Here is a 26,104-nt window from a genome sequence, read left to right on the forward strand (position 1 = left end):
CTGTTTGTAATTTGCATTGACTATGAAGTGTTTTCTGAGATGTTAGCTTGTGTATCCCGAGTTAGGCGCTTTCTCTAACCCATTTTCTATTTTGTAGGTCCTAAAAAAAAAAATTTCTTAAAATCTATATATATACACATCACCTTAATAAAAAAAAATCATAACTCTTTACAAGTTCTTCAATTAATCATGATATCATAGCTCTTCTTACCTCAAGACTTCCCTTTCCTCATTGTCTGGTGATTGTAGTCTCTCTTCTTCGTTGACCTATTGATTACCTTACTACCGATTTTCTCTTTTGCCCAATAGTCCTTCTCCAACGCCAAATCTATCGTAGATTTGTTCTTCTCTCTTACCATCACCCTCCATCATTGATTTTCTCATCTCACTAACGTGCTCGGCATAGCTTCCTCTGTTGCTCCTCTTCAACCATAAATATTGTTGTTGCTACAGCAACAACAACACTGCCTCCTCGTCGCAGCAACAATGACAATGCGATCTCCCCTTCGTGATATGTTATGTAGCAATATCATCACTAGTCATCGTTGGTCTGCAACAACGACACTACCGCCTCGTCGTAGCAATAATGACAATGTGATCTCCCCTTCATGATCCGTACAACAGATTTGCTCCACCACCTCGATCATTTTATCAATCCTCCGGTGACACTGATCTGATCTGCCGCCTTCGACAATTGTTCCCCTCTCTATTACTGATCTGATTAGTCATCCACCACATAGATTTAACTAGTCCTCTGGAAATCTACGATAGATCGTTCCTCTCTCTGATTATCTGATTTGATCCAAGGCCATCATTGACATTTCACAATGTGGCAAACTTTGCATCATTTGCTACTGTCCACTACTCTAGTGTGTCCTTTCCTTTAACTATTTAACAATTATGTCTTCTTCCTCTTCTAATTTAGATACTGTGGTGATTGTTCCCTTAAGGAACAATATTTGCTCTTCACCTACAAGACTCATCTCTATTAATGCAACAACATTGATTCCCTTCGAACTCTCCAAAGGTGACAACTATGTATCTTCGTCCGATTCCAAAGGTGACACACAAGCCAAAACTCTACTCCGATCTAGACAATTATTACAACGCGAATTGACATTCTGTTGCACGGCACGTCATTGGTTGGCGCTTCGTCCGATTCTTCAGCGCATCGTCCTCTCTTGTGGCTTGTTGCCCAATCGGTGGTTGACCTCCGCAACCCCGATATCCTTGGCGCAATTCCGCTCTCCTTGGCCCGATGCCCGACGTCCGAAGCCTTCTGCCGTCCAATACCCTGACGTGATCTCCTCCGGCGCAACGTCAATTCCTCCTGCGTTAATTGTCTAATCCTGATCGAGTAGACCTGCATCACTCAAAATGCAGTTAAACATCTAAACACAATCAATTAGTTTAATCATCAAAATCCGAGATTCAACAATCTCCCCCTTTTTTATGATGGCAACTAATTGATGACTACCGGAGTTAACCTTAACTCCCTGAAGTTTAACCAAACTCCCCCTATCAATATGCCATTGATAGAACACTTGGATTATCCCAAATCCAAGTAACATTCATCACATGTTATGAAAAATATTTAAACCATCATGCAAATATATATAAAATATTCAATTCAATGCATGAAGTCATCAATATACTTCTCCCCCTATGTCATCAACAAAAAGGAGAAGTAGCACTAGCTATTTTAAAAGATATGCAAATTTTTGCAACATGAAGCTAGATTTTCATCACAACATATAAGCACAAAAGCATGGCAATTCAACACTTGAATTTTCGTGCAAGATTGCATTTTGCTTTTCTTTGCAAGTAACATATGATTTTGTTTCATTTATGTCAAATAAAAACATGTATCATGTTTAAAACCTAAGGAGTAAGATTTATTACAACAAGGATCAATAAGGTACTTTCATTATGGTAAAAATCAATAATCCATAAATCGTAAGATTCATCATGCATAATTTCGAGATTTATTAAGCATGATCAATATGCATGACACTAAAACATGGTTTCAAAATGTTTAATATTTTTATTACACAATTTCATCATTATGTATTACTTCAAATCAAACATGATTTCATTTATTTTTAAAATATTTATCATGATAGAGCATATAAGCCAAAGAAACTATTAAACATAAAGCATATTCATCAATGATGGTTTCATTGAGTATAAAGTATTTTCAACCAAAATCATTTGTTATTTGTTGTAGTCATACATTTTTCTTTTTAGGTGAATCTATCTGTCGTGCATCATTTTCGAAAGCAACTTTCATCATGGTATAAATCGATAAAAGATCATTATGGAAATCATCAATAATTAATAAACTATAAATTACCCAAAACTCATCATCATCATGCATAGCTTCAAAAAATAAATTTATTAGGCATGATATCATATTTCATAAGGCATTTTTAATCAAAATCATTTTGTTTATCATAAACATACAATTTTCATGATTATTTTCAAAATTACTAGAATGATAAGCATGATTTCTAATTTTTTATTTTCATGTAATTAATCCTAAACTAAATTAAAAACAACTCATGAAAAGTATTATGTAATTTCAAAATAATTCAAGAGAGTTGAGTTACTTACCTTATAGTCGAAGCCCGTCAAAGCCCAATTCGCCGTTTCACCTATGGAAGTTCTTGATTCATCCTTGGTTGCTTTCCTCTTCTTTGGCCTCTTCCTCCGTTCAAGTTCATTGTTTATTTTAAATTTTTGTTTAATATACTTATTAAGATTTAGTGTTCGAAGTTCAAGTTCATCATTGTCCTCATCACTTGAGTCATCGCTCAAGTGGTATTCATTTGTCCGGAATTCCAAATCCTTCCTATTCTTTGGAAGGTGATTTTGTTCATCATGTGTATTGTGCACCATTTCATATGTCATCAACGAACCAATTAGTTCTTCAAGTGGAAAAATATTTAAATCTCTTGTTTCTTGTATTGCGGTTATTTTAGGATCCCACCTTTTTGGAAGGGATCTTAAGATCTTGCTTACGAGATCAAAATTCGAAAAAGATTTACCAAGAACTCTTAGATTATTGACGACATCCGTGAAACGGGTGTACATATCGCCTATAGTCTTGCTTGGTTGCATTTGAAAAAGCTCAAAATCATGCAATAAAATGTTAACTTTCGAGTCTTTGACTCTACTAGTTCCCTCGTGCGTGATTTCAAGTGTTCGCCAAATATCAAAAGTCGTTTCACACATAGAAATCCGATTGAACTCATTTTTGTCCAAAGCGCAAAATAAGGCATTCATAGCTTTTGCGTTTAAAGAAAAATACTTCTTCTCCAAATCCGACCATTTGTTCATCGATTTAGAGGGAAGTTGAAAACCATTTTCAATAATATTCCATATATCCAAATTCATAGAAATCAAGAAAACTCTCATTCGAGTTTTCCAATAAGTATAGTCCAATCCGTTAAACAACGGTGGACGAACAACCGAAAAGCCCTCTTGAAAGCCATGAAGAGTCATTTCTCTTGGGTGTAAATCCGAAATGAGAAATACCGGGCTCTGATACCAATTGTTAGGACCGGTGCGGCACTAAGAGAGGGGGGGTGAATTAGTGCAGCGGTAAAGAACAATAAACTTTCGACGAGTTAAACACTTTTAGAAACTTCGTACGATAAAAGCAACGTTTTGCTTGAAACTGTTTCGATTGCATTTTAACTGAAAGGCATAATACGTAAGAAGGAGACAAAGAAGTAGAGCATCAAAGTGAAGATGGTTTGCAGTAATGTAAATGACAATAAGATAAACGCAAACCGATTTACAGTGGTTCGGTCATGCGACCTACATCCACTCCTCCGATTCCTCTTCCGTCGAGGCCACCGGCATCCATTAATGATCTTCCTTTACTAGGCGAAGATCAACCTCCTTCTTACACCCCTCTTACAACCTCTTATAAGTGGTTCACCCTTTTACAAAGATTTCAATGAAAAGAAAGGAGTGAACACTCAAGCTATTGAAAACAAGACTTTTCCTAAAGCTTTTCTCAACTTCTAGCTTCTCAAAAGGTTATCTTCTCTGTTGAGAATTAGGGGGGTATTTATAGACCCCAAGAGGATTCAAATTTGGGCTCCAAAATTTGAATTCTCTTGAGTTCCCGAGGCTAGCGGTGCCACCGCCTATTGACCATTGCACTAGCGGTGCCACCGCCCGACTTCTCGGGTGCTGGGCGGTGCCACCGCCTACACTATTTCAGCTCACTGGTTGGGCTCCAAACTTGGCCCAAACCAGTCCGAACTTGGGCCCAATTGGCCCCTACTTGGGTCATAGGATTAACACCTAATCCTAGCCCTAATTAACGTGCTAACTACGAATTTAAAGACATTTCTTAAGCTATTACAAAGTCCACGAGTCAAGACTTCTTCCGACGAGCTTCCGGCGAACTTCCGGCGGTCTTCCGATAAACTCTCGGAAACCATTCTGCGGACTCCCGGCAAGCTCCTAGACTTCACGATTTGATCTTGGCGAGTTCCAATGAGCTTCTTCGGCAAGCTCCGATCTTTCTCGGTGAGCTCCGCGAACTTCTAACGAACCTTCCAGCGAGCTTCCGAAAAACCCTTCAGTAAGCTCCCTACTCATTCTCGGCTAGTTCCGGCAGCATTCCCAATGAACCTTCGGACTTCCGTCGAACTCTCGAACTCACAACAAATCCTTCGCGCTTGACTTTGACACTTTGTTTCGCTTTATGTCTTCATCGTTATCGTAGTTAATCCTGCACACACAAGCCAAAACTCTACTCCGATCTAGACAATTATTACAACGCGAATTGACATTCTGTTGCATGGCACGTCATTGGTTGGCGCTTCGTCCGATTCTTCAGCGCATCGTCCTCTCTTGTGGCTTGTTGCCCAATCGGTGGTTGACCTCCGCAACCCCGATATCCTTGGCGCAATTCTGCTCTCCTTGGCCCGATGCCCGACGTCCGAAGCCTTCTGTCGTCCAATACCCTGACGTGATCTCTTCCGGCGCAACGTCAATTCCTCCTGCGTTAATTGTCTAATCCTGATCGAGTAGACCTGCATCACTCAAAATGCAGTTAAATATCTAAACACAATCAATTAGTTTCATCATCAAAATCCGAGATTCAACAGTTATACCTTTGCTACTTTATGGAGTAGGCGGCAGAGTTGATGGAGAAGACGGTACAATCCCAGAAGTGACCAAAGCTACTAGAGACTTACTCCAAGTTAGGGTGAAAAACTTCCTGCATTCGAGAAGTTCGATGGCAATGAGAAAGTGAATCACCATAACTAACTCAACACAATGAGTGCAAACACTTCAAGTGCTTCAGAAGTATGAGCAAAGAGCAGGCAAAGGCCAGTAACCAGCTCGATGCATGGAGTAGAACCCTCGAGGAGACGGGCGAAGTCAAGTAAACTTTGTCTTCTCAACTCTTAAGAGAATGGACGAAACCGAGTACCCCAATTCTCTTATCTATCCAACAAAGGAGCTCTACACAGGTTCAAAGACCCTTTGAAGATAATAGAAAACAATAGTTGTCAAATCCTCACTATTGATGATCAGTGCTACTGAGAGTAGATTGTCCGCTTCATTTCTAAATGTCAATCAAAAGTGGAAGTGATGCGAACTAACTTAGAAGGGACAACTAAGTAAAAGAAGAGTCGATGGGCAAATTTTATGGAGGAAAGGCCTAAAAACTTTAAAAGTTTGGGAGGCGATGCTCATCAAAGCTCCAACCAGCATCCACCCAGTTCAAGCAGCATGAGGCATTTGAGAGACTGGTGCATAATAAGGATGGTCTTTTCCTTCATTTGAAGGATTCATAGAAACCAACAGGGATCAACACAACTCATTCAACCCCACACTAGAGTCAAAGTCATTGACGAGTTGAAGCAACATGGCGGAGCAAGAGTTCAACTACTCAACAACAGCAGCGGAGAGCTGTTGGGAGCCAAGAGACACATTATAGCTAGAGCAGAAGATTAAAGACTCAGCAAAGGCGAAGAGTTGTAGTGTAGGCAAAGGATTCGACAAGGATGTCGAAGGAATAAGCGAGGGAGAATGTTACGGACAAAATTATAAATAAAATATTAGATGTAATGTTTATGTATGTCCGTGTCTTTTGGTTTGTTCATGCTTTGCACAACTTTTAGAGGGACGGTCAAAGGCTTGATAGCCTCATTTTAGTTGGGTTTGGTGGTCGTTTTAGGCTTGTAAATAAATGTTATATCATGTGGACACTTGTGAGATATTTCGGTCTATAGTGGACCATTTTGACCCATTGTTGTGCAACCGTTCAGAGTTTGTAAAGTCTGTTTGTAATTTGCATTGGCTATGAAGTGTTTTATGAAATGTTAGCTTATGGATCCTAAGTGAGGCGCTTTCTCTAACCCGTTTTCTATTTTGTTGGTCCTAAGAAAAATTTCTTTCTTAAAATCTATATATATACGCATCACCTTAATAAAAAAAATCATAACTCTTTACAAGTTCTTCAATTAATCATGATATCATAGCTCTTCTAACCTCAAGACTTCCCTCTCCTCATTGTCTGGTGATAATAATCTCTCTTCTTCGTTGACCTACCGATTACCACGCTACCGATTTCCTCTTTTGCCCAACGGTCCTTCTCCAACGCCATATCTATCGCAGATTTGTTCTTCTCTCTTACCATTGCCCTCCATCATTGATTTTCTCATCTCACTAACGTGCTCAGCATAGCTTCCTCTGTTGCTCCTCTACACCCATAAATATTGTTGTTTCTACAACAACAACACTACCTCCTTGTCGCAGCAACAATGACAATGCGATCTCCCCTTCGTGATATATTATGTAGCAATAGCAACACCAGTCATCTTTAGTCTGCAACAATGACACTGCCTCCTTGTAGCAATAATGACAATGTGATCTCCCCTTCATAATCTGTGCAACAGATTTGCTCCACCACCTCGATCATTTTATCAATCCTCTAGTGGCACTGTTCTGATCTGCCACCTTCGACAATTGTTCCCCTCTCCATTACTGATCTAATTAGTCATCCACCACACTGATTTAACTAGTCCTCTGGCAATCTACGATAGATCGTTCCCCTCTCTGATAATCTAATTTGATCCAAGGCCATCATTCACATTTCACAATGTGGCAAACTTTGCATCATTTGCTACTGTCCACTACTTTGGTGTGTCCTTTCCTTTGACTATTTAACAATTATGTCTTCTTCCTCTTCTAATTTAGATAATGTGGTGATTGTTCCCTTAAGAAACAATATTTGCTCTTCACCTACAAGACTCATCTCTATTAATGCAACAACATTGATTCCCTTCGAACTCTCCAAAGGTGATAAAAATATATCTTGGTAACTTTGATTTATCAACCTTCTTTTTAGATATGATTTGCGAAGTTATAACGATGGCTCCTTCGATTGCCAACCCAAAGATATCCATGTACAATGAGAACCAATCCTAATGGCAAATTCAAATCATAAATTATGGTTATGTCAAGACCGTCTTATTCTACAAGTCATTCAAGCCTCAGCTACTAGCTCAATAATGTCACTAATCTCTTTCATACAATATTATGATAGAAGCATGGTCCAAGTTATAAACCATCTTTGTGAATCGCTCTCGCACTCGTAATGCTAAGTCTTTTTCTACTTTAATGAAAGTAACCCCAAGAGAAAGGTACTATTATTGATTATATATAAAATCTAACAATTATTATAGATAATCACTATTCACACTCTCAATAGCCTAAGAGACGAATATAAAAAACTGATGATAACAATTCATGCACGTGACTCATCAAAGTTATATAAAAAACTAGTAACAATAATTTGTGCACGTGACTCATCAATATTATTTGAAAAACTATATGATAAGATGATTGATTATGAAATGTATTTGAAATAAGAAGAAATGAAGATAGGACCAACTATCACAACTTAATTCAATCAAAAATCCAAAGGAAGAGATAATTAAAATAGCAAGAACTTTAATAAATGACTGAACAAGAAGTCTCGTGGGTAATAAATAGAGACATCATCCCATATTATACAATTAACTCTCCAACCATGATGGTAAGTTCAACTCAAATAGCTCGAAAAATAAATTCAACCACACAACTTAGGAAATAACTCCATTATACTATTGGATTTTTTCTTGACTTATTCATTATAAAGGATCTGAGCATAAGGGCAAGTTTAATCGAATGTCAAAATAAAGATAACATTTATGAACGATCATCAATTTCACAAATCATCAAACCAATCATTTTTGCTTCAATTACTGCTTCAATCAATGTGTGACATCGTCGTCTTGGTCATTTGTCATCATGCAATCAATAATAGTTAATCTCTCCTTACTTTCTTCCAAATTTCAAATCAAGTATAATTTTAATTAATTGTGATGATTGTATTAGCAATAAAAGTCACCGACTACCTTTTGAAATGTCGGTCTAAGATTGATATCATTGACGAAAGTTCAATCTTGCGAGAGTATGATCGAAGATCATAATAAAGGTAAACATACAAAGACATTCATATATTTGTTTCATCCTCAATCAATCTTATATTTAAATATAAATTTGATTAAATAATTTAAGTAATTGATCTCTAAGACTTAAAACATGGAATGAGCTTGTGAGCAATGTACTGAAGAAACGAACTATGTCGTATAGCCACGATGGAAACTAGGAAGACTCGAGTAGCGTTCCTAGTCAAAGCCGGTCAACATTCGGTATAGTAGGGGATTTTTGGGTAGACATCTTATTGACGTGACCTCACATTTTCCAAAGTCGAGCTGCATCGTAACGTTTTGGTCGTTTATTTCATGAGCTGATCTCCTCGTAGATGGGACAAGATGGCGGTTTAGTTGACCATGGAGAAAAGGTTTGACCAGGAACACGGCTTAGTTCCCGGTTATTTCCTCTGATTGGTATGTGAGATCTGATATGGAAGCTTGATGCAGTATAAAAGGTCCCAGTTGGCTCCATTTCTCTTCATTCGATCCATTCGAGAAGCAATACAGAAGCATAATTTGCAACCAGAGCATCATCTCCTCCTCGCTAGAAATGGCCATTCCAGTCATCGATTTCTCAAAGTTGGAGGGGAAGGAAAAAGCTGAAATCTTGGCACGGATTGCCAATGGATGCCAAGAATGGGGATTCTTTCAGGTTTGCATCCCATTTGACCGGTTCCTTCTTTGTCCTTACTGGGATCTTTTCGAGTTGACGCTGGTACTAAAGCAGAGGAATCTACCTGACCTGTTTGCAGCTGGTGAACCATGGGATTCCGGTGGAGCTCTTGGAACGCGTGAAGAAGGTGTGCTCCGAGTGCTACAGGCTCAGAGCCGAGGGCTTCAAGGGGTCGAAGCCTGTGCAGCTGGTGGAAGAAGAAGACGAAGCTGCCGACGCTAAACGCTTGGACGACGTGGACTGGGAGGATGTCTTCCTACTCCAGGACGACAATGAGTGGCCGTCCAACCCACCGGAGTTCAGGTAATCATCAGCTTCCTATCGGGACTTGTTAGGCTGATTGATATGTGGCCGTACTCCGTCTGTCCAAGTGCTGAAAGTTTGCACGATCATGCAGAGAGACCATGTGATAAGAATTAAACGAAAAAGATAGAAAGATAAAAATTGTAGAAAAAAACTATGAAATGTATAAGATGTAATTGACTTATTTATTTGATAATGAGCTCTTGATAACTATTTATACACACTCAACAGGAAGGTTATACACATTCAGCAGAGAGGATTTTTCTCAACTGCTTAGAGATTTCCTCAACTGGCACTAGACTGGGTTCGCCTGGGATGTTGACCATTTCAGGTGGACATTGAAGAGAGCCATCAACATAACTTAAGAGATCATAGCCAAATAGAAGATTAGAAAGTTGTGCCCGCCAAGATGCATAGTTGCCGCCTTTGGATAATTTGAAGGGAATGAGTGCTGCAGCATTGATGGTGATAAGACTTTGAGAAGTGCTCAGAGTCCCTACAGAAACAGGGATAGAAATATCGGAAGAGGAAAATGAAGACATCCCAGATATTTTGTAGCGGTTGAAGTGATCTTTACAAAAGATGTAAAGATATAGGAGGGAGGGAGGAGGAGAAAAGCAGATCGATGTGCTGTAGAGGAGGCTGCAGCGACGAACTGCAGAGAAAAGCAGATCGATGAACTGTAGAGGAGGCTACAGCGATGAATTGCAGAGGAGGCTGTAGCGCGATGAACTACAGAGAAGGCTGCAGCGATGCACTGCAAAGGAGAGATTGTTGTAGCGAGGTGGAAGAAATCTCTGCAGCTTGCAGCGATTTCTACAGCGATGCTGGAGAAATCTGCAAGGTTGGAGATAGTTGCAGTAATGCAGTGTTGGAGTTTGGTGGCCGAAAGAACGGCGGAGTTTTCAGCAGAAGACTTCGGTTGGCAAGGGAGCAGCAGCCAGCGGTAGAAACAAAAGTCGTGACTATTCTTCCTTTAGGAGAGTTGCCCACGGAAGAAGTGCTGCAACCGCAAGTGCTGCAGTAGGCTGTAGCGAATGGCTACGGCTGAGGGGCAGAGACGTCGCCGCGAGAGGGATGGTCGAGCGGCTGCGGCTGTGACCCAAGAGGAGGCGATGGACTCCGGTCGGGAAGCGAGAAGAGGGCTTGCTCTAGGCAAACTGCTCTGATACCATGATAAGAATTAAACGAAGAAGATAGAAAGATAGAAATTGTAGAAGAAACTATGAAATGTATAAGATGTAATTGACTTATTCATTTGATAGTGAGCTCTTGATAGCTATTTATACACACTCAACAGGGAGGTTATACACATTCAGCAGGGAGAAATTTTCTCAACTGCTTAGAGATTTCCTCAACTGCCTTGAGGAAATCTTATCTACTTATGGATGAGAATCTGGGGTTCGAGAAGGGCTCCATCAGGAACTCATTCTTCGGAAACGGCGAGCATCAACCCTTCTTCGGCACCAAGGTGAGCCACTACCCACCGTGCCCGCGCCTGGACATGGTGAACGGCCTTCGCGCCCACACCGACGCAGGCGGCATCATCCTCCTCTTCCAAGACGATTAAGTGGGCGGCCTGCAGATCCTTAAAGACGGGCAGTGGATCGACGTGCAGCTAGTGGCCAATGCCATCGTCATCAACACGGGAGACCAGATCGAAGTCCTCAGTAACGGCCAGTACAAGAGCATGTTGCACCGCGTGCTGACGACCAGCAACGGCAACCGCCGCTGTTCGACCTCCGAATCACCATGATCTCGAGGGACTCGACAAACCATGATGTTCAGTTAAGTCAACACCTTCGTTACAAGATGAGTCTGATTTGATGATATACCCTCGAGGGACTCGACCAAGCATACCATGTCCTCAGGTCACTGGTGACATCTCTATGTCATAAGCAAGATAGCGAATCGCGATATAAGTGAGTCTCGAGGGACTCGACCAATTCAACTTATATCGAGAATTGGTTCCTACCTATAATGATGGAAGGCCACGTGGGTCAATCTAATTGCCTTACGTTTACCGACTTAATATTATCGAGAGAGTTGTTTCTATGATTTGGTCTCCTAATATGACATGTCACACATATACATATTTAATATATATCTACATCGCATACAAATATATATACATGTCTAGTATGTCTATAAGCAATCACACCAGATGATCATGTACCACAACTTAATGTGATCAAGCCCGAGCCAATAGGCCTAATCACTCACATCAAGATCTATGTGTGCAACCGTGCATCTTCATGCCCTGTGATTGTCCATCTCGTCCTCGTCGATTCCGTCGACATCTCGATGCATCTTCATGCATTGCGATCGTCCGTCTCGTGGGTCCCGCTATCGCATTGACGCTCCCACTGCGCCTCCTCATGTGATTACAACTTAATCATAGGCACGTAGGCTTGACAATAAATGAGAAATATAATAGATGTTCGCAGACCCTAATAATAATAATCACAAGTACACACATCACACGGTCCATGATCATCCGTCCATACATCATACATCACATGTATAAATAATCATTATCATGTAGGACTACTAGATAATAATAAAAATAATAATCAACTAAACTTTTTAATTAATTAATATTTTTTGAAATTAGGGACATATAGGGAATTTTTGAATTTTTAGGGGTATTTACATAATTTAAATAAAAGATAGAAACTGGAATTTCTCAAATTCTAAGGAGCAAAACTATCTTTTGCCTAGAAAACCCTAAGCCCCTTTCTCTTACTACTGCTGCTATCGCCGCCGCCGCCGCCACCCTACCGGCGGCGGGCTGTGTAGCGGAGCTGGGGCGCCCCCGTGGGTACCGCTGCCTCCCACGGGCAAGCGCCCTAGTGGGCGCCGACCCCTCCGCGGGTGGTTTTGCCCTCGAGGCAGTGCCCGCAGGTGGTGCTGCCTCGCCGGGCGGCCGCCCCTACGAGGTTTTTGCCCGTGGGAGTAGCGGCCGCAGGCGCCGCTGCCCTGCGTCACGACCTTAGCTGGAATTGCCTAAGGCGTGAGGCACCCTTGCGGCCAAAGACTCGAAGCTAGCGTGCGTTACCAAAGTCGCGGGTCACTCGTGCGGCAAAGACGCGAACTTAGCTTGCGTTGCCTAAGTCGCGCTTCGCCCTTGCGATCTTGCTCCGCAAGGATCAGCCACTTTGTAACCTCTCGCAGGTCCCGAAGGACCTGTAAAAGAGAAAGAAAGTTAGATCGAAAGAACGAGCAACGGATAAGTCCCGAAGTCTCGCGAAAAGGGAAGCTTTACAAGCAAATCGTCGAACACCTTGTGTGCACAAGAGAAAAGAGGGAGAGGGAGGAAAACAAGGCTTTCAAGGATGAACGAACAGTTGCAAGCCCACAAACAGCCGCTCACCTGGTCCCGGGCGCAAAACCAAGTTCCCGTAAAGGTCACGTGCGAACTTGCGAAAGAGTGTTCAACGCCCGGTATATAACCGAAGCCCCATCCAGCCATGTGCCACCCGGGGGGTTCCTGGGTGCTGAGATGGCTGACATTTTGGTGAGCGGAGGCAGCACTCCGCTCACCTCCCGCGGCACGCGAAAACGGAGCCGTTTTGGGCTGTTTTGGGGCTGTTTTGCTCGGTTCGGTGAGCGATCGCTTTGCAACGCTGCAGCTTGTTCGAACTTTCATATTTACAGCAAAATGACCCAAAACCATGAGAAAACATGCTGTCAAGCAGCTGTACATGCGGGTGTGAGCGACGAACGGTTCGTTGAACGGAGTTGTTGCGGGTGCGCGACGACCGTTCGTGACATTCTCCCCTACTTAAACTGTCGACGCCCTCGTCGACGCTTGTTGGTAGTTGTTGATGACTTCTTCTTCATGTCGCAGGGCGTCTTCAGGCTCCCAACTGGCTTCAGTTCGGGGAAGCTTTCGCCACTTCACCAAGTACTCTATCTGTTCCGCTCCGCTGGGTAGCTTTATCTTACGATCCGCCAGAATGGTTTCCACTCGCTTCTCGTAGGAGGCTGTGATGGGAGGAAGCCGAGTTGGAACACTTCGAGAAGCATCTTGCGGATCCGAATGGTAGGCCTTCAGGTTGCTGGCGTGAAGAACGTTGTGAATTTTGAACCACGCCGGTAGCTGTAACTTGTAAGAAACATTGCCTACTCTGCTGATAATTGGGAAGGGCCCTTCATACTTACGCACCAATCCTTTGTGAACTCTGTTCCTGAAGAATTGGAGTGATGCTAGTTGGAGCTTTACCAACACCAAATCGCCAACTTTGAACTCTTGTGGTCGCCTTCCCAAGTCTGCCCACTTCTTCATCCGTTTTGCCGCCTTCTCCAAGTAAGCTCGCGCAATATCGGCATTTCGATGCCACTCCTTTGCGAAATGATAGGCTGATGGACTACTCCCCGTATACCCAATTGCCATAGTGTGTGGAGTCGACGGTTGTTGTCCTGTGATAATTTCGAAGGGGCTCTTGTTGGATGCAGAGCTCCGCTGCAAGTTGTAGGAGAATTGGGCGATGTCCAACAGCTTCACCCAATCTCGTTGGTTGGCACTCATGTAGTGCCGGAGATACTGCTCCAAGAGCGAATTTATTCTTTCAGTCTGACCATCCGTCTGGGGGTGGAGGCTTGTAGAGAAGTATAACTTTGACCCCAACAATTTGAATAACTCGGTCCAGAATCGTCCCAGGAACCGAGCATCCCGATCACTAATGATATTGTGTGGGACTCCCCAATACTTCACTACACCCTTCATCATCAGTCTGGCCGCCTCTTCAGCTGAACAATGTAGGGGGGCGGCAATGAAAGTTGTATACTTTGAAAACCGATCGACCACCACGAGTATCGATCCAAGTCCCCCTACAGGTGGCAAACTTGATATGAAGTCTAAGGAAATGCTCTCCCATGGCCTTTCTGGTATGGGCAACGGCTCCAAAAGTCCCACCGGCTTTCGCTGCTCCGCCTTGTCTTGTTGGCAAGTAAGGCAGGTTCGAACATACTCCTCCACATCAATCCCCATCTTTGGCCAGTAGAAGGCCCTCTCCACGAGAGCCAACGTTTTGTGAATGCCGGGGTGTCCAGTCCAAAGGGAATCGTGACACTCTTTTAAGAGTTCACGCCTTAAATTGTCCACTCGGGGAACATAAACCCTATTCCCTTTTGTGTAAACAAGTCCCTCCTGGACCCAAAATCGTCGTGCCTTGCCTTCTTTGATAAGCTGCATCAGGATAACTGCCTGGGGATTACTATACAGTCCATCTCTGATTCGGGAAAGGAAGTTGGAGTGTAACTGACTTGCTTGGCCTCTGCCCTCCAGTTGTGCAGCATTCACGCATTCCACTTTCCGACTTAGCGCAACGGCCACGACATTCGCCTTCCCGGGCTTGTATTCCATTGCCATATCAAATTCAGCCAGGAAGTCCTGCCACCGTGCTTGCTTTGGGGAGAGCTTCTTCTGAGTTTGGAAATAACTCAGGGCGATGTTGTCTGTCCTCAGCACAAATCGCGACCCGAGAAGGTAGTGTCGCCAAACTCGTAGACAGTGAATCACTGCTATCATCTCCTTCTCATGCACTGGATACCGCCTCTCGGTCTCGTTGAGTTTGCGGCTCTCGTAGGCCACCGGATGACCTTCCTGCATGAGTACTCCTCCAATAGCGAAGTCCGAAGCATCTGTGTGGACTTCAAAGGGCTCTCCATAGTTTGGCAATTTGAGCACTGGTTCTTCTAGGACAGCAGCTTTCAGGTCTTGGAATGCTATCACACATTTGTCCGACCACTTCCAAGGCTGCTCCTTCTTCAGCAACTCCGTCAGTGTGGTTGCCCGCTTCGAATACCCGGCAATGAAGCGTCGATAGTAGTTGACGAAACCAAGGAAGGATCTCAACTCTGGCACCTTCTTTGGAGTTCGCCATTCCGCAACTGCTTGCACCTTCGACTTGTCCATCCGAATGGAGCCATCACCGATTCGATGCCCCAAGAATAGGATCTCAGTTTGAGCAAAGTAGCATTTCTCCCTTTTTACGAACAACGTGTTCTCCCTGAGAACCTTGAAAATCGTCCGAAGGTGCTTGACATGCTCCTCGAGCGTTTGGCTGTAGACGACGATATTGTCCAAGTAGACGACCACGAACTTATCCAAATACTCCTTGAATAGCTGGTTCATGAGAGTACAGAATGTGGCCGGAGCGTTGGTTAAGCCAAAAGGCATCACCAAGAACTCAAACGCTCCATATCTGGTCACACAAGTAGTCTTTGCTTCGTCGCCTTCAGCAATGCGCACCTGCCAATATCCCGACCGAAGGTCGAGTTTTGAGAAATACTTTGCCTTGCCCAATTGATCGAACAAGTCCGCAATGAGCGGGATGGGATACTTGTTCTTCACTGTTACTTTGTTGAGGGCTCGGTAGTCGACGCATAATCGAAGGCTCCCATCTTGTTTCTTCTGGAAGAGAACTGGAGCTCCGAAATGTGCTTTTGAGCTGCGGATGAGACCACCGCTTAGTAGTTCACCTAACTGCTTTCTGAGTTCTGCCAACTCTAGCAAGGGCATGCGGTAGGGTGGTCTCGCTGGAGGCTTCACTCCTGGCTCCAGCTCGATATTGTGATCCACGCCTCTGCGTGGTGGAAGAGTCTTCGGCAACTCGGGTGGCATAACGTCTTTGAACTCCTTCAGGACGTTCGCCACCACAGCAGGTTCTTGAATGGCCTCTTCGTTGAGTGGCTCTAGCTTCATAGCAGCCACGAATGTCAGTTCGCCCTTTCGCACCCCTTTCTTCAATTGTAACGCCGAAATATGTTGGGGCTCCTTGGTTCCTCTCCGAGAGACGGGAACCACGCAGGGGTCATCGCCTCCCATCATATATAGGGAGTTCAAGAACGGCATCGACACCAACTTCGCCGCGTGCATAAACTCCATTCCAAGAATCACTTAGAAGTCGTCCAGTGGCACGGCCATCATGTTGGTGTTTCCGCTCCAAGTCCCGATTTTGATAGGAACTCCCTTCGCCAACCCGGAGATTCGCCTGGCCTCCGAGTTCACCGCTTTCATTCGGCTTGGGCTCTTCTCCAAGATCAACCCAAGTCGCTGTGCTTCACGATCGGCTATGAAGTTGTGGGTAGCGCCCGTGTCCACCATTGCACGGGTCATTTAGCCATTCAGCTTGATGTCTACGTACATCAACTCACCACTTCCTGCTTTCTGTTGCTTTGTCTTGTTGTTCTCCCCCACTTGACCCCGCATAGCGTTCAACAAACGCATTGCTCCCATTCGGGGTCCTTGCGACTCTTCGTCATCGCTGCTGGATTCTGAACTGCTCGAACTAAGAGCAACAGCTTTGCCCTTGTCCGATCGGGGAGGGTGGATGGAAGCCGTCAAAGCATTGAGTGCCTGTTTCTGTGGGCACTCCCTTACCATGTGCGGTCCTCCGCACAAGAAGCATCCTCCAGGTTTTGAGGCCTTGCCTTTAGGGTTCGGCCCTTTGTGGGAGCTCTTCTTCTTTTGTTCGCCCCCGAGCTCCTTCCCTCGAGAATGTTTTGGAGGGCGATTGCTTGAAGATTGTTTCCTTCTCGCCGGGTCTTCAGAGGAAACAAAGTCGGTGAGCCTTTTTGCAGCTGCAATTGCTCCGACCACATCGGTAACATTCCTTCGTTTCAGCTCTTGTTGAGCCCATGGTTTCAAACCATCAAGGAAGCTGAACAACTTGTCTTTCTCAGACATGTCCTGTATGTCCAGCATTAGTGTAGAAAATTGCTTCACGTAGTCTCGGATGGTGGTACTTTGGCGGAGTTGTCTCAACTTCCTTCTTGCGACGAACTCTGTGTTCTCCGGTAGGAACTGAGTTCTCAACTCCCGCTTCAAGTCTTCCCATGTGTCGACTCGACACCGACCTTGTTGGATCTCCTCCCAACGAGTTCGCCACCAAAGTTTCGCATCTCCGTTCAGATACATGGTTGCTATAGAAACTTTGGTATCTTCAGAATCGGGCCTCGTAGCTCGGAAGTATTGCTCCATGTCAAACAGAAAGTTCTCGAGCTCCTTGGCATCTCTAGCCCCTCCGTATCCATGGGGCTCAGGTGCCCTCAAGTTTTGTGGCGGTGCAACGCGGGTGTTGCCTCCTCCCGCATTTAGCGTTCTTGTGAGCATAGCCACCTTTGCCATGAGTTCCGCCACAACATCCTGTAAGTGCAGCACGGAGTCCTTGGTGTCATCAGACAGTCGGTCGACTAGGGCCTCGACCTTGTCGATCCTGGACTCCGCTTCCTCTTGCGAGCTCTCTACCCCAACAAGCCTTTGTTGGCCATGGTAGAGTTCCTCCATGCTCGCTTCCAGAACATCCAGGCGGGTTTCCGCCGTCGTAAGTCTCTCCTTATGACTCTTTTTCCCAGTTAGCGCACCAGATTGCGCTTCCTCCGCTTGCGGAGAGTTGCCAACTTCTCGCTCATCCTGTTCGCTGCCGCGATCCTCGTGAGCGGCTCCAAACAGCATGAGAGCGAGTGTGCACATGCAGCCCACCTGCGGCTGCTTGGGGCAAGGTTCCGGCTTGCCCCGTCTTGCTTGATTCGCCACGATGCTTTGCCATGGCGAAGTTGCGAAGTTCGTTCGTTGTTCGATCGAAGAGCTTGCCCGCTCTGATACCACAATGTCACGACCTTAGTTGGAATTGCCTAAGGCGTGAGGCACCCTTGCGGCCAAAGACTCGAAGCTAGCGTGCGTTGCCAAAGTCGCGGGTCACCCGTGCGGCAAAGACGCGAACTTAGCTTGCGTTGCCTAAGTCGCGCTTCGCCCTTGCGATCTTGCTCCGCAAGGATCAGCCACTTTGTAACCTCTCGCAGGTCCCGAAGGACCTGTAAAAGAGAAAGAAAGTTAGATCGAAAGAACGAGCAACGGACAAGTCCCGAAGTCTCGCGAAAAGGGAAGCTTTACAAGAAAATCGTCGAACACCTTGTGTGCACAAGAGAAAAGAGGGAGAGGGAGGAAAACAAGGCTTTCAAGGATGAACGAACAGCTGCAAGCCCACAAACAGCCGCTCACCTGGTCCCGGGCGCAAAACCAAGTTCCCGTAAAGGTCACGTGCGAACTTGCGAAAGAGTGTTCAACGCCCGGTATATAACCGAAGCCCCATCCAGCCATGTGCCACCTGGGGGGTTCCTGGGTGCTAAGATGGCTGACATTTTGGTGAGCGGAGGCAGCACTCCGCTCACCTCCCGCGGCACGCGAAAACGGAGCCGTTTTGGGCTGTTTTGGGGCTGTTTTGTTCGGTTCGGTGAGCGATCGCTTTGCAACGCTGCAGCTTATTCGAACTTACATATTTACAGCAAAATGACCCAAAACCATGAGAAAACATGCTGTCAAGCAGCAGTACATGCGGGTGTGAGCGACGAACGGTTCGTTGAACGGAGTTGTTGCGGGTGCGCGATGACCGTTCGTGACACTACGATGCCTCTGCTCGTGGGTCCAACACCCGCAGGCGACTGGGTTTTGCCCGCGGGAGCAGCGGCCACAAGTGCCGCTGCCTTGTGGCGTGTCACCCCGTAGGAGCAACGACCGCAGGTGCCGTTGCCCTGCGGCGCCTCTGCCCGCGGGTCCAACACCCGCAAGCACCGCTGTTGCGTGCGGGCGCAGTGCCCGCATGCAGGGGCCTGGTCGCACGCGTCTTGTCTTGCGGCTGCCGCTGCAAGCGGCCTGCTTGCACACAGATGTGCTGCCATCTGCGACGGCAGCGAGGGTAGCAACAGTTGCTGCCCTTTCTCGCTTTTGCGTCAACGATTTTGACGTCAAAAGCTTCTCAAAAACACAACACACGTAGTTCGAAACCAATTTATCGCATGAACAACATGGCTCTGATACCACTATTGGGAAATCTTGGGAGCGATATCACATGTGCAGTGGAAGAACAAGAAAATAAAATCCCCTATTCCCAAAGAGATGTTCGTCGTCGTGCAAAAATTAGTGCACAAAATCCGTGAAACTTAAAACTACGTATAGAGTATATTGTATTACCTAGGGAGATCGTATATCCCTGTTTCCTTGCAGATCTTTAGGAGAGGGTGAAGGAGGTCAAGCGTCCTCCTCTCTAGCGGTGATCCACACGATAGGGCTGCGACGATGCTCCTCAAAACTCCAGGCCTGCTCTGAGGTGGAGAGGGGGAGGAGAATATGAGAGGCAAGCAAAGGCTCTGGCCTATGAGGCTCTGAATCCCTCCTATTTATAGAGGTCCCCTATCAAACCCTAATGGATCCTCCCCTAGTGGGTATCGGATCTGCATCCAATTACCCAAGCCTTTTAGATTAGTGGATCTCTATCCAATAATCTCTCATGGGCTCTTATTGGATCTCGTCCATGGGATCCAATAATTTATGGGCTTATTGGATATCCAATAAGATAAGGGGTCTGGCGGATATCTCATATCCGAACCTCAACTCATCGCAATGCCTACCATATGTGTGTGACCCTCTAGGCTCAATATCGAGCTGGCCATTCGTCATACCTATCAGAACTCCTTCTAACTTAGTGAATTATTATCTCTGTAATAATTCACTCGACTCATTGACTACGGACGTACTAGGCCACTACACCGTAGTCCTTAGACGATACAGGGGAATCCAATCCATTGGACCTATTTGTCCTTAGTTACTGTGTACCTATAGTCTCTCATCCATCTAATATCCCAAAGACCATATATCGAGCATGGTGTCGTCAGACCCATATGGTTTCTACTCGAGTCTCGCTCTAATCGAATTCTCACGGAGAACTCTTTCTCTTTCAACCCGAATGACCCTAGTCAGGGATTTGTCTGAGCAAGAACACATGGGATATTCCTCTCATGATGCCGAGAGTGGATGATCCACTATCGACACTCAATAGCCCTCGTAAGGTCGACTACCACTCCCAATGACCAGCTGTACTAGATCTGAGATAGCCAAACATATAAGTCTGGTATCAAAGAGTGTACTCATACAGGATATCCTTGGTATCTCAAGTCTAAGGACCAGATACACCACTAGGACTACAGAATCGCTATTTGACAATAAGGCATCATCAACCATCCAACATTCCGTAAGCGGATCAATCAGTGAACTCATTCTCCAATGAGCACCTGTACTGTATCCCTAGTGTCCCCATACGAGCAGCTATGAGACCAGTTGCATCCATCATATGGATGGGTATAAAGCACACCAGTCTGTCCGGTTATCTTGATGTCCCTCTCGAGTAACCTATGACCGAGATTATTTAGGATATGTGTTTAAAGGTGAATCGGTCTCACTATCGTGATCTCATCACGATCCGATTCCCATTGCACAAATCCAAGGACATAACAATATATATATATATATATATATATATATATATATATATATATATATATATATATATATATATATATATATATATATATATATATATATATATATATATATGCATATATGTAATAGTTAATATAAAGTGATATATGCCAAAATATAATAAGCAAAAAGATTCTGTATCAAGTCACACGTGTCATCACTCACGTGATTGGCTTACTAGGCACCTATGACTAGCAAATACAGTCCCTGCTACACCCCTCAAGGCCTAGCAACATACTAAACTTACTACACACTTCAACCTCCTATAGACGTATCCTTCTCATACCGAAGAGAAAGTTTCAATGCTCCATAGCTTCGAGCTTCGATTGCCTTGGGATGGCCATGAACATTCCATCGTTCGTATACAAGACCTTGGATGAGTACCGAATTCTTCAAGTTAGCAATTCCCCTCATCTCTGTGAGCTTTGCACAACTCTTTCGATTAATAAACAACACATTCCGCCTTACATTGTCTCATTCTTTATCAAGCGCCATGCTTGCCTTGAGCACCATCAAGTATAGTTGCCAACATTGAGCCATAGCTCAAACTCAGCCATCCTAACTTTTGTATGCTACACTTTCTTCCCAACTTGCTTGTTCTCGTGGTGCCTCTTGCACGAAGGGTTGGTCATTCCTCTGAATGCCAAGCTCAGATGTTTGCTCCTCTGAGCGACTCTATTTCCCTATATCTCCACGCTCGTTTTTCCCAAAATGGTCATGCGTGCTAGCAGCCCTCAATGCAGCCTCGCTAGATCCCCCACATTTGCATGCCAAGTGTTTCTATAAGTGTTTGTCCCGCTCTGATATCATCTGTTATGGACTTAGCTGGTTTTGACTAAGTCGTGTGGTCCCCTTACATGTCTGTCCACAAAGGTCAACCTCCTCGAAACCTCCCATGGTCCCTTAGGACCTACAAAAGAGTACCGCACGTGTCATCACTCACGTGATTGGCTTATTGGGCACCTATATGCATATATGCAATAGTTAATATAAAGTGATATATGCCAAAATATAATAAGCAAAAAGATTCTGTATCAAGTCACACGTGTCATCACTCACGTGATTGGCTTACTGGGCACATATGACTAGCAAATACAGTCCCTGCTACACCCTTCAAGGCCTAGCAACATGCTGAACTTACTGCACACTTCAACCTCATACAGACGTATCCTTCTCATACCGAAGAAAAAGTTTCAATGCTCCATGGCATCGAGCTTCGGCTGCCTTGGGATGGCCATGAACATTCCATCATTCGTATACAAGACCTTACATGAGTACCGAATTCTTTAAGGTAGCAATTCCCCTCACCTTTGTGAGCTTTACACAACTCTTTCGATCGCTAAACAACCCATTCCGCCTTGCATTGTCTCATTCTTTACCAAGTGCCACGCTTGCCTTGAGCACCATCAAGTATACTTGCCAACATTAAGCCATAGCTAAAACTCAGCCATCATAACTTTTGTGCGCTACACTTTCTTCCTAGCTTACTTGTTCTCGTGATGCCTCTTGCACGAATGCCTCTTGGCATGAAGATTCTTCGTGATAGGAAGAAAAGGAAGATTTAGCTATCTTAGGAGACTTACATTGAAAAGGTTCTTGAAAGATTCAACATGAGTAAAGCTAAAGTAGTTTGTTCTCCATTTGCTGGTCATTTCAAGCTTAGTTCGAAACAATGTCCTACAAGTGAGAAAGAAAAATAAGAAATGTCTAGAGTACCTTACTCATCTACAGTAGGCAGTTTGATGTATGCTATGGTTTGTACTAGGTCAGATATAGCTCATGCAGTTGGAGTTGTTAGCCGATTTCTCTCTAATCCTAGAAAGGAACATTAGGCAACAGTGAAGTAGATATTAAGATATTAAGATATTTATGTTTTGGCAATGATGAACCTGTGTTAGAAGGGCACACAGTTGCAAACATAGCAGGTGATACTGATTCCAAGAAATCCACTTTGGGGTTCTTGATGACATTTGTAGGGGGAGTAGTATCTTGGCAATCAAAGTTACAGAATTGTGTTGCTCTATCAACCACAGAAGCAGAATACATAGCAGTTACTGAAGCCTGCAAGGAAGCTTTATGGATGAAAAAGTTTCTACAAGAATTGGGTTTGAAACAGGAAGGATATATTGTTTACTATGATAGTTAGAGTGTCATTCACCTCTCTAAGAATTCAACATATCATTCTAGATCCAAGCACATTGATGTGAGATATCACTGGATTCGTTATGTGCTTGAGATGAAAGAATTACAGTTGGAAAAAGTGCATACTAATGAGAATGGTTCAGATATGTTGACAAAGTCTTTGCCTAAGGAGAAGCTTGAAGCATGTAAGCGAAGAGCGGGCTTGGTACAGCCCACCATATGAGCTGGAGGGGGAGAATTGTTGGGTCCAACCCATATGTGGGCTTGGTCAATTAGGTCTTTTGAGCCCAAATCAAAGAAATTAAAAAGAGAGAGAGATAGGGCTATGAATGGGCAGTGTGAGGGCAGCGACAGAGTTCAACGAACGTGTGCAGCAACAACGACGTGGAGAGAGAGAAAAAGATTAGGAGTTTTCTGCTTGACGATTAGTGGCCAAACATTGTCAGTTTTGACCCAAATTTTATGCAGAGAATCCTTGCAACAAGCTCTATAATCTTAATAGTATTGATATATAGTTTACTCTCTCTGAGATACTTTCCTGCTATATCCACTTTGTGAGACTTAGAATTATCTGTTGATGAGATCCATCCCATAAGATGATGATTTGCTATTCTTAAGCCAAGATCTATGTTCTTGATGTTATTGTAATCCTCTAGTTATTCTAGAGAAGATTTATTATAAACCTGTTATCATTACTATTGATAGTGGAAGTTTGAGGTGGACTACGGTCCCATGGTTTTTCCCGCATTGGGTTTTACACGTTAAAATTTGGTCTTACTGTGTGATTGATTTATTGGTAATATTGTTTATATTGTTTTGGTTGATATTAGCATTTTGATATCAAGTTGGTATTTTGATGAGGAACCCATTTTGATACACAAAGAGGGAAAAAAATTATTCCATTTTCACAGGTTTTTCCCAACATGCCTAAGTCGTGTGGCACCATTGCGTGTCCGTCCGCAAAGGTCAGCCTCCTCGAAACCTCCCATAGTCCCTTAAGACGTACAAAAGAGAAAACGGGTTAAAGAAATCGTCTCACTCGGGATCCACAAGCAAACATCTCAAAAAACACTTCATAGCCAATGCAAATTACAAACAAACTTTACAAGCTCTGAATGGTTGCACAACAAAGGGTTAAAATGGTCCACTACATACTAAAATCTCTCACAAGTGTCTACATGACACTAACCTTTATTTACAAACTTAAAACGGCTACTAAACCCAACTAAAATAAGGTTATTAACCCTTTGACCATTTCTCTACATGTACATAGCATAAACAAACCAAAAGACACAAACATACATAAACATTATATCAAACATTCTATTTATAATTTTGTCCGTGACATTTAGACAAATGAAAAAATTGGTAGGTCAATAAAGAAGAGAGACTATGATCATCAAACAACGAGGAAGGAGAAGTCGAAAAGGTTTAATATCATGATTAATTGAAGAACTTGTAAAGAGTCATGATTTTTTTCATTAAGGTGTTGTGTATTTATACAAATTTTAAGAATTTTTTTTCTTAATTATATACTCAAAATTACTCAATTAAAATATACAGATTGATCTTTAAATTATAGATTTATTTAAGATATAAGAAATACAAAAATATCATTTTATATTTATCTCTATCGTGATTTAAATAATATCATTTTATATTTACCTTTGTCATTATTTCTATTAACATGAAAGAACCGTAGAAATCAGAACATATGTGATCAAAGTCGAGAGGCTGACGACTCGTTTTATCCATTACATGCGAAGAATTAAATCGAAGGAACAATACATTGTAATGAACAACGTGCACTTTTGCTATCCTCACACTGCTGTCACTGCCGCGAACCGCGGTTCCTTGGCCAAGAACTTTTGCTTCACGTACACATCCATGTAGTCCCCGAAAACGTACTTGGGGTACAGCGCTGTAGCAGAGTCGTCCTTGTTGGTCCCTGGAGCGATGGTGGCCTTCAAGGAGGGGTTGTAGAAGGAAGCGATGGAGCGGCGGTTGCCGTCGTTGGTCGTCAGCACGCGGTGCCACACGCTCTTGTACCGCCCGTTGCTGAGGACTTCGATCTGGTCTCCCGTGTTGATGACGATGGCATTGGCCACTGGCTGCACGTCGATCCACTGCCCGTCTTTAAGGATCTGCAGGCCGCCCACTTGGTCGTCTTGGAAGAGGAGGATGACGCCGCCTGCGTCGGTGTGGGCGCGAAGGCCGTTCACCATGTCCAGGCGCGGGCACGGTGGGTAGTGGCTCACCTTGGTGCCGAAGAAGGGTTGATGCTCGCCGTTTCCGGAGAATGAGTTCCTGATGGAGCCCTTCTCGAACCCCAGATTCTCATCCATTACTTCCATCACCTTCTCAGCCAGCTTCCTCAGCTCTTCCCTGTACTCCTTCATGGTCTCCCTGCAAGATTGCGCATGAAGAGCGCATACGTTAGGCACTTATAACTACATATCAATTAGCCTGACGAGCCCTGCGTGGAAGTTGATGATCACCTGAACTCTGGAGGGTTGACCGGCCACTCGTTGTCATCCTGGAGAAGGAAGACATCCTCCCAATCCACGTTATCCAAGGGCTTAGCATCGGCGGCGTCGCTTTCTTCTTCCACCAGCTTGTTCAACAGCTGCACAGGTTTGGACGCCTTGAAGCCCTCCGCTCTGAGCCTGTAGCACTCGGAGCACACCTTCTTCACGCGTTCCAAGAGCTCCACCGGAATCCCATGGTTCACCAGCTGCAAACAGGTCAGGTAGATTCCTCTGCTTTAGTACCAGCGTCAACTCGAAAAGATCCCAGTAAGGACAAAGAAGGAACCGGTCAAATGGGATGCAAACCTGAAAGAATCCCCATTCTTGGCATCCATTGGCAATCCGTGCCAAGGTTTCAGCTCTTTCCTTCCCCTCCAACTTCGAGAAATCGATGACTGGAATGGCCATTTCTAGCGAGGAGGAGATGATGCTCTGGTTGCAAATTATGCTTCTGTATTGCTTCTCGAATGGATCGGATGAAGAGAAATGGAACCAACTGGGACCTTTTATACTGCATCAAGCTTCCATATCAGATCTCACATACCAATCAGAGGAAATAACCGGGAACTAAGCCGTGTTCCTGGTCAAACCTTTTCTCCATGGTCAACGAAGCTGCCGTCTTATC

General features: G+C 44.2%; 2 protein-coding genes across 2 annotated transcripts; one reads left to right on the plus strand and one right to left on the minus strand.

The window, feature by feature from the left end:
* The first annotated feature begins 8,986 nt into the window (after positions 1–8,986).
* Positions 8,987–10,630, plus strand: LOC135613487 (1-aminocyclopropane-1-carboxylate oxidase-like). The gene is made up of 2 exons (XM_065110521.1): positions 8,987–9,165; positions 9,266–10,630. Exons 1-2 carry the CDS (start codon positions 9,064–9,066, stop codon positions 9,491–9,493), a joined length of 330 nt encoding a protein of 109 aa, XP_064966593.1. The 5' UTR covers positions 8,987–9,063; the 3' UTR covers positions 9,494–10,630.
* Positions 10,631–24,668: 14,038 nt separating this feature from the next.
* Positions 24,669–25,966, minus strand: LOC135614759 (1-aminocyclopropane-1-carboxylate oxidase-like). Its single transcript, XM_065112461.1, has 3 exons — positions 25,786–25,966; positions 25,450–25,685; positions 24,669–25,357 (listed from the first exon to the last, which is right to left on the minus strand). The coding sequence occupies exons 1-3, from the start codon at positions 25,885–25,887 to the stop codon at positions 24,772–24,774; spliced, it is 924 nt and encodes a 307-aa protein (XP_064968533.1). The 5' UTR covers positions 25,888–25,966; the 3' UTR covers positions 24,669–24,771.
* Positions 25,967–26,104: the final 138 nt, after the last annotated feature.

The sequence above is a fragment of the Musa acuminata genome, chromosome BXJ2-6 (genome assembly GCF_036884655.1).
Source record: "Musa acuminata AAA Group cultivar baxijiao chromosome BXJ2-6, Cavendish_Baxijiao_AAA, whole genome shotgun sequence".
Classification (NCBI taxonomy): domain Eukaryota; kingdom Viridiplantae; phylum Streptophyta; class Magnoliopsida; order Zingiberales; family Musaceae; genus Musa; species Musa acuminata.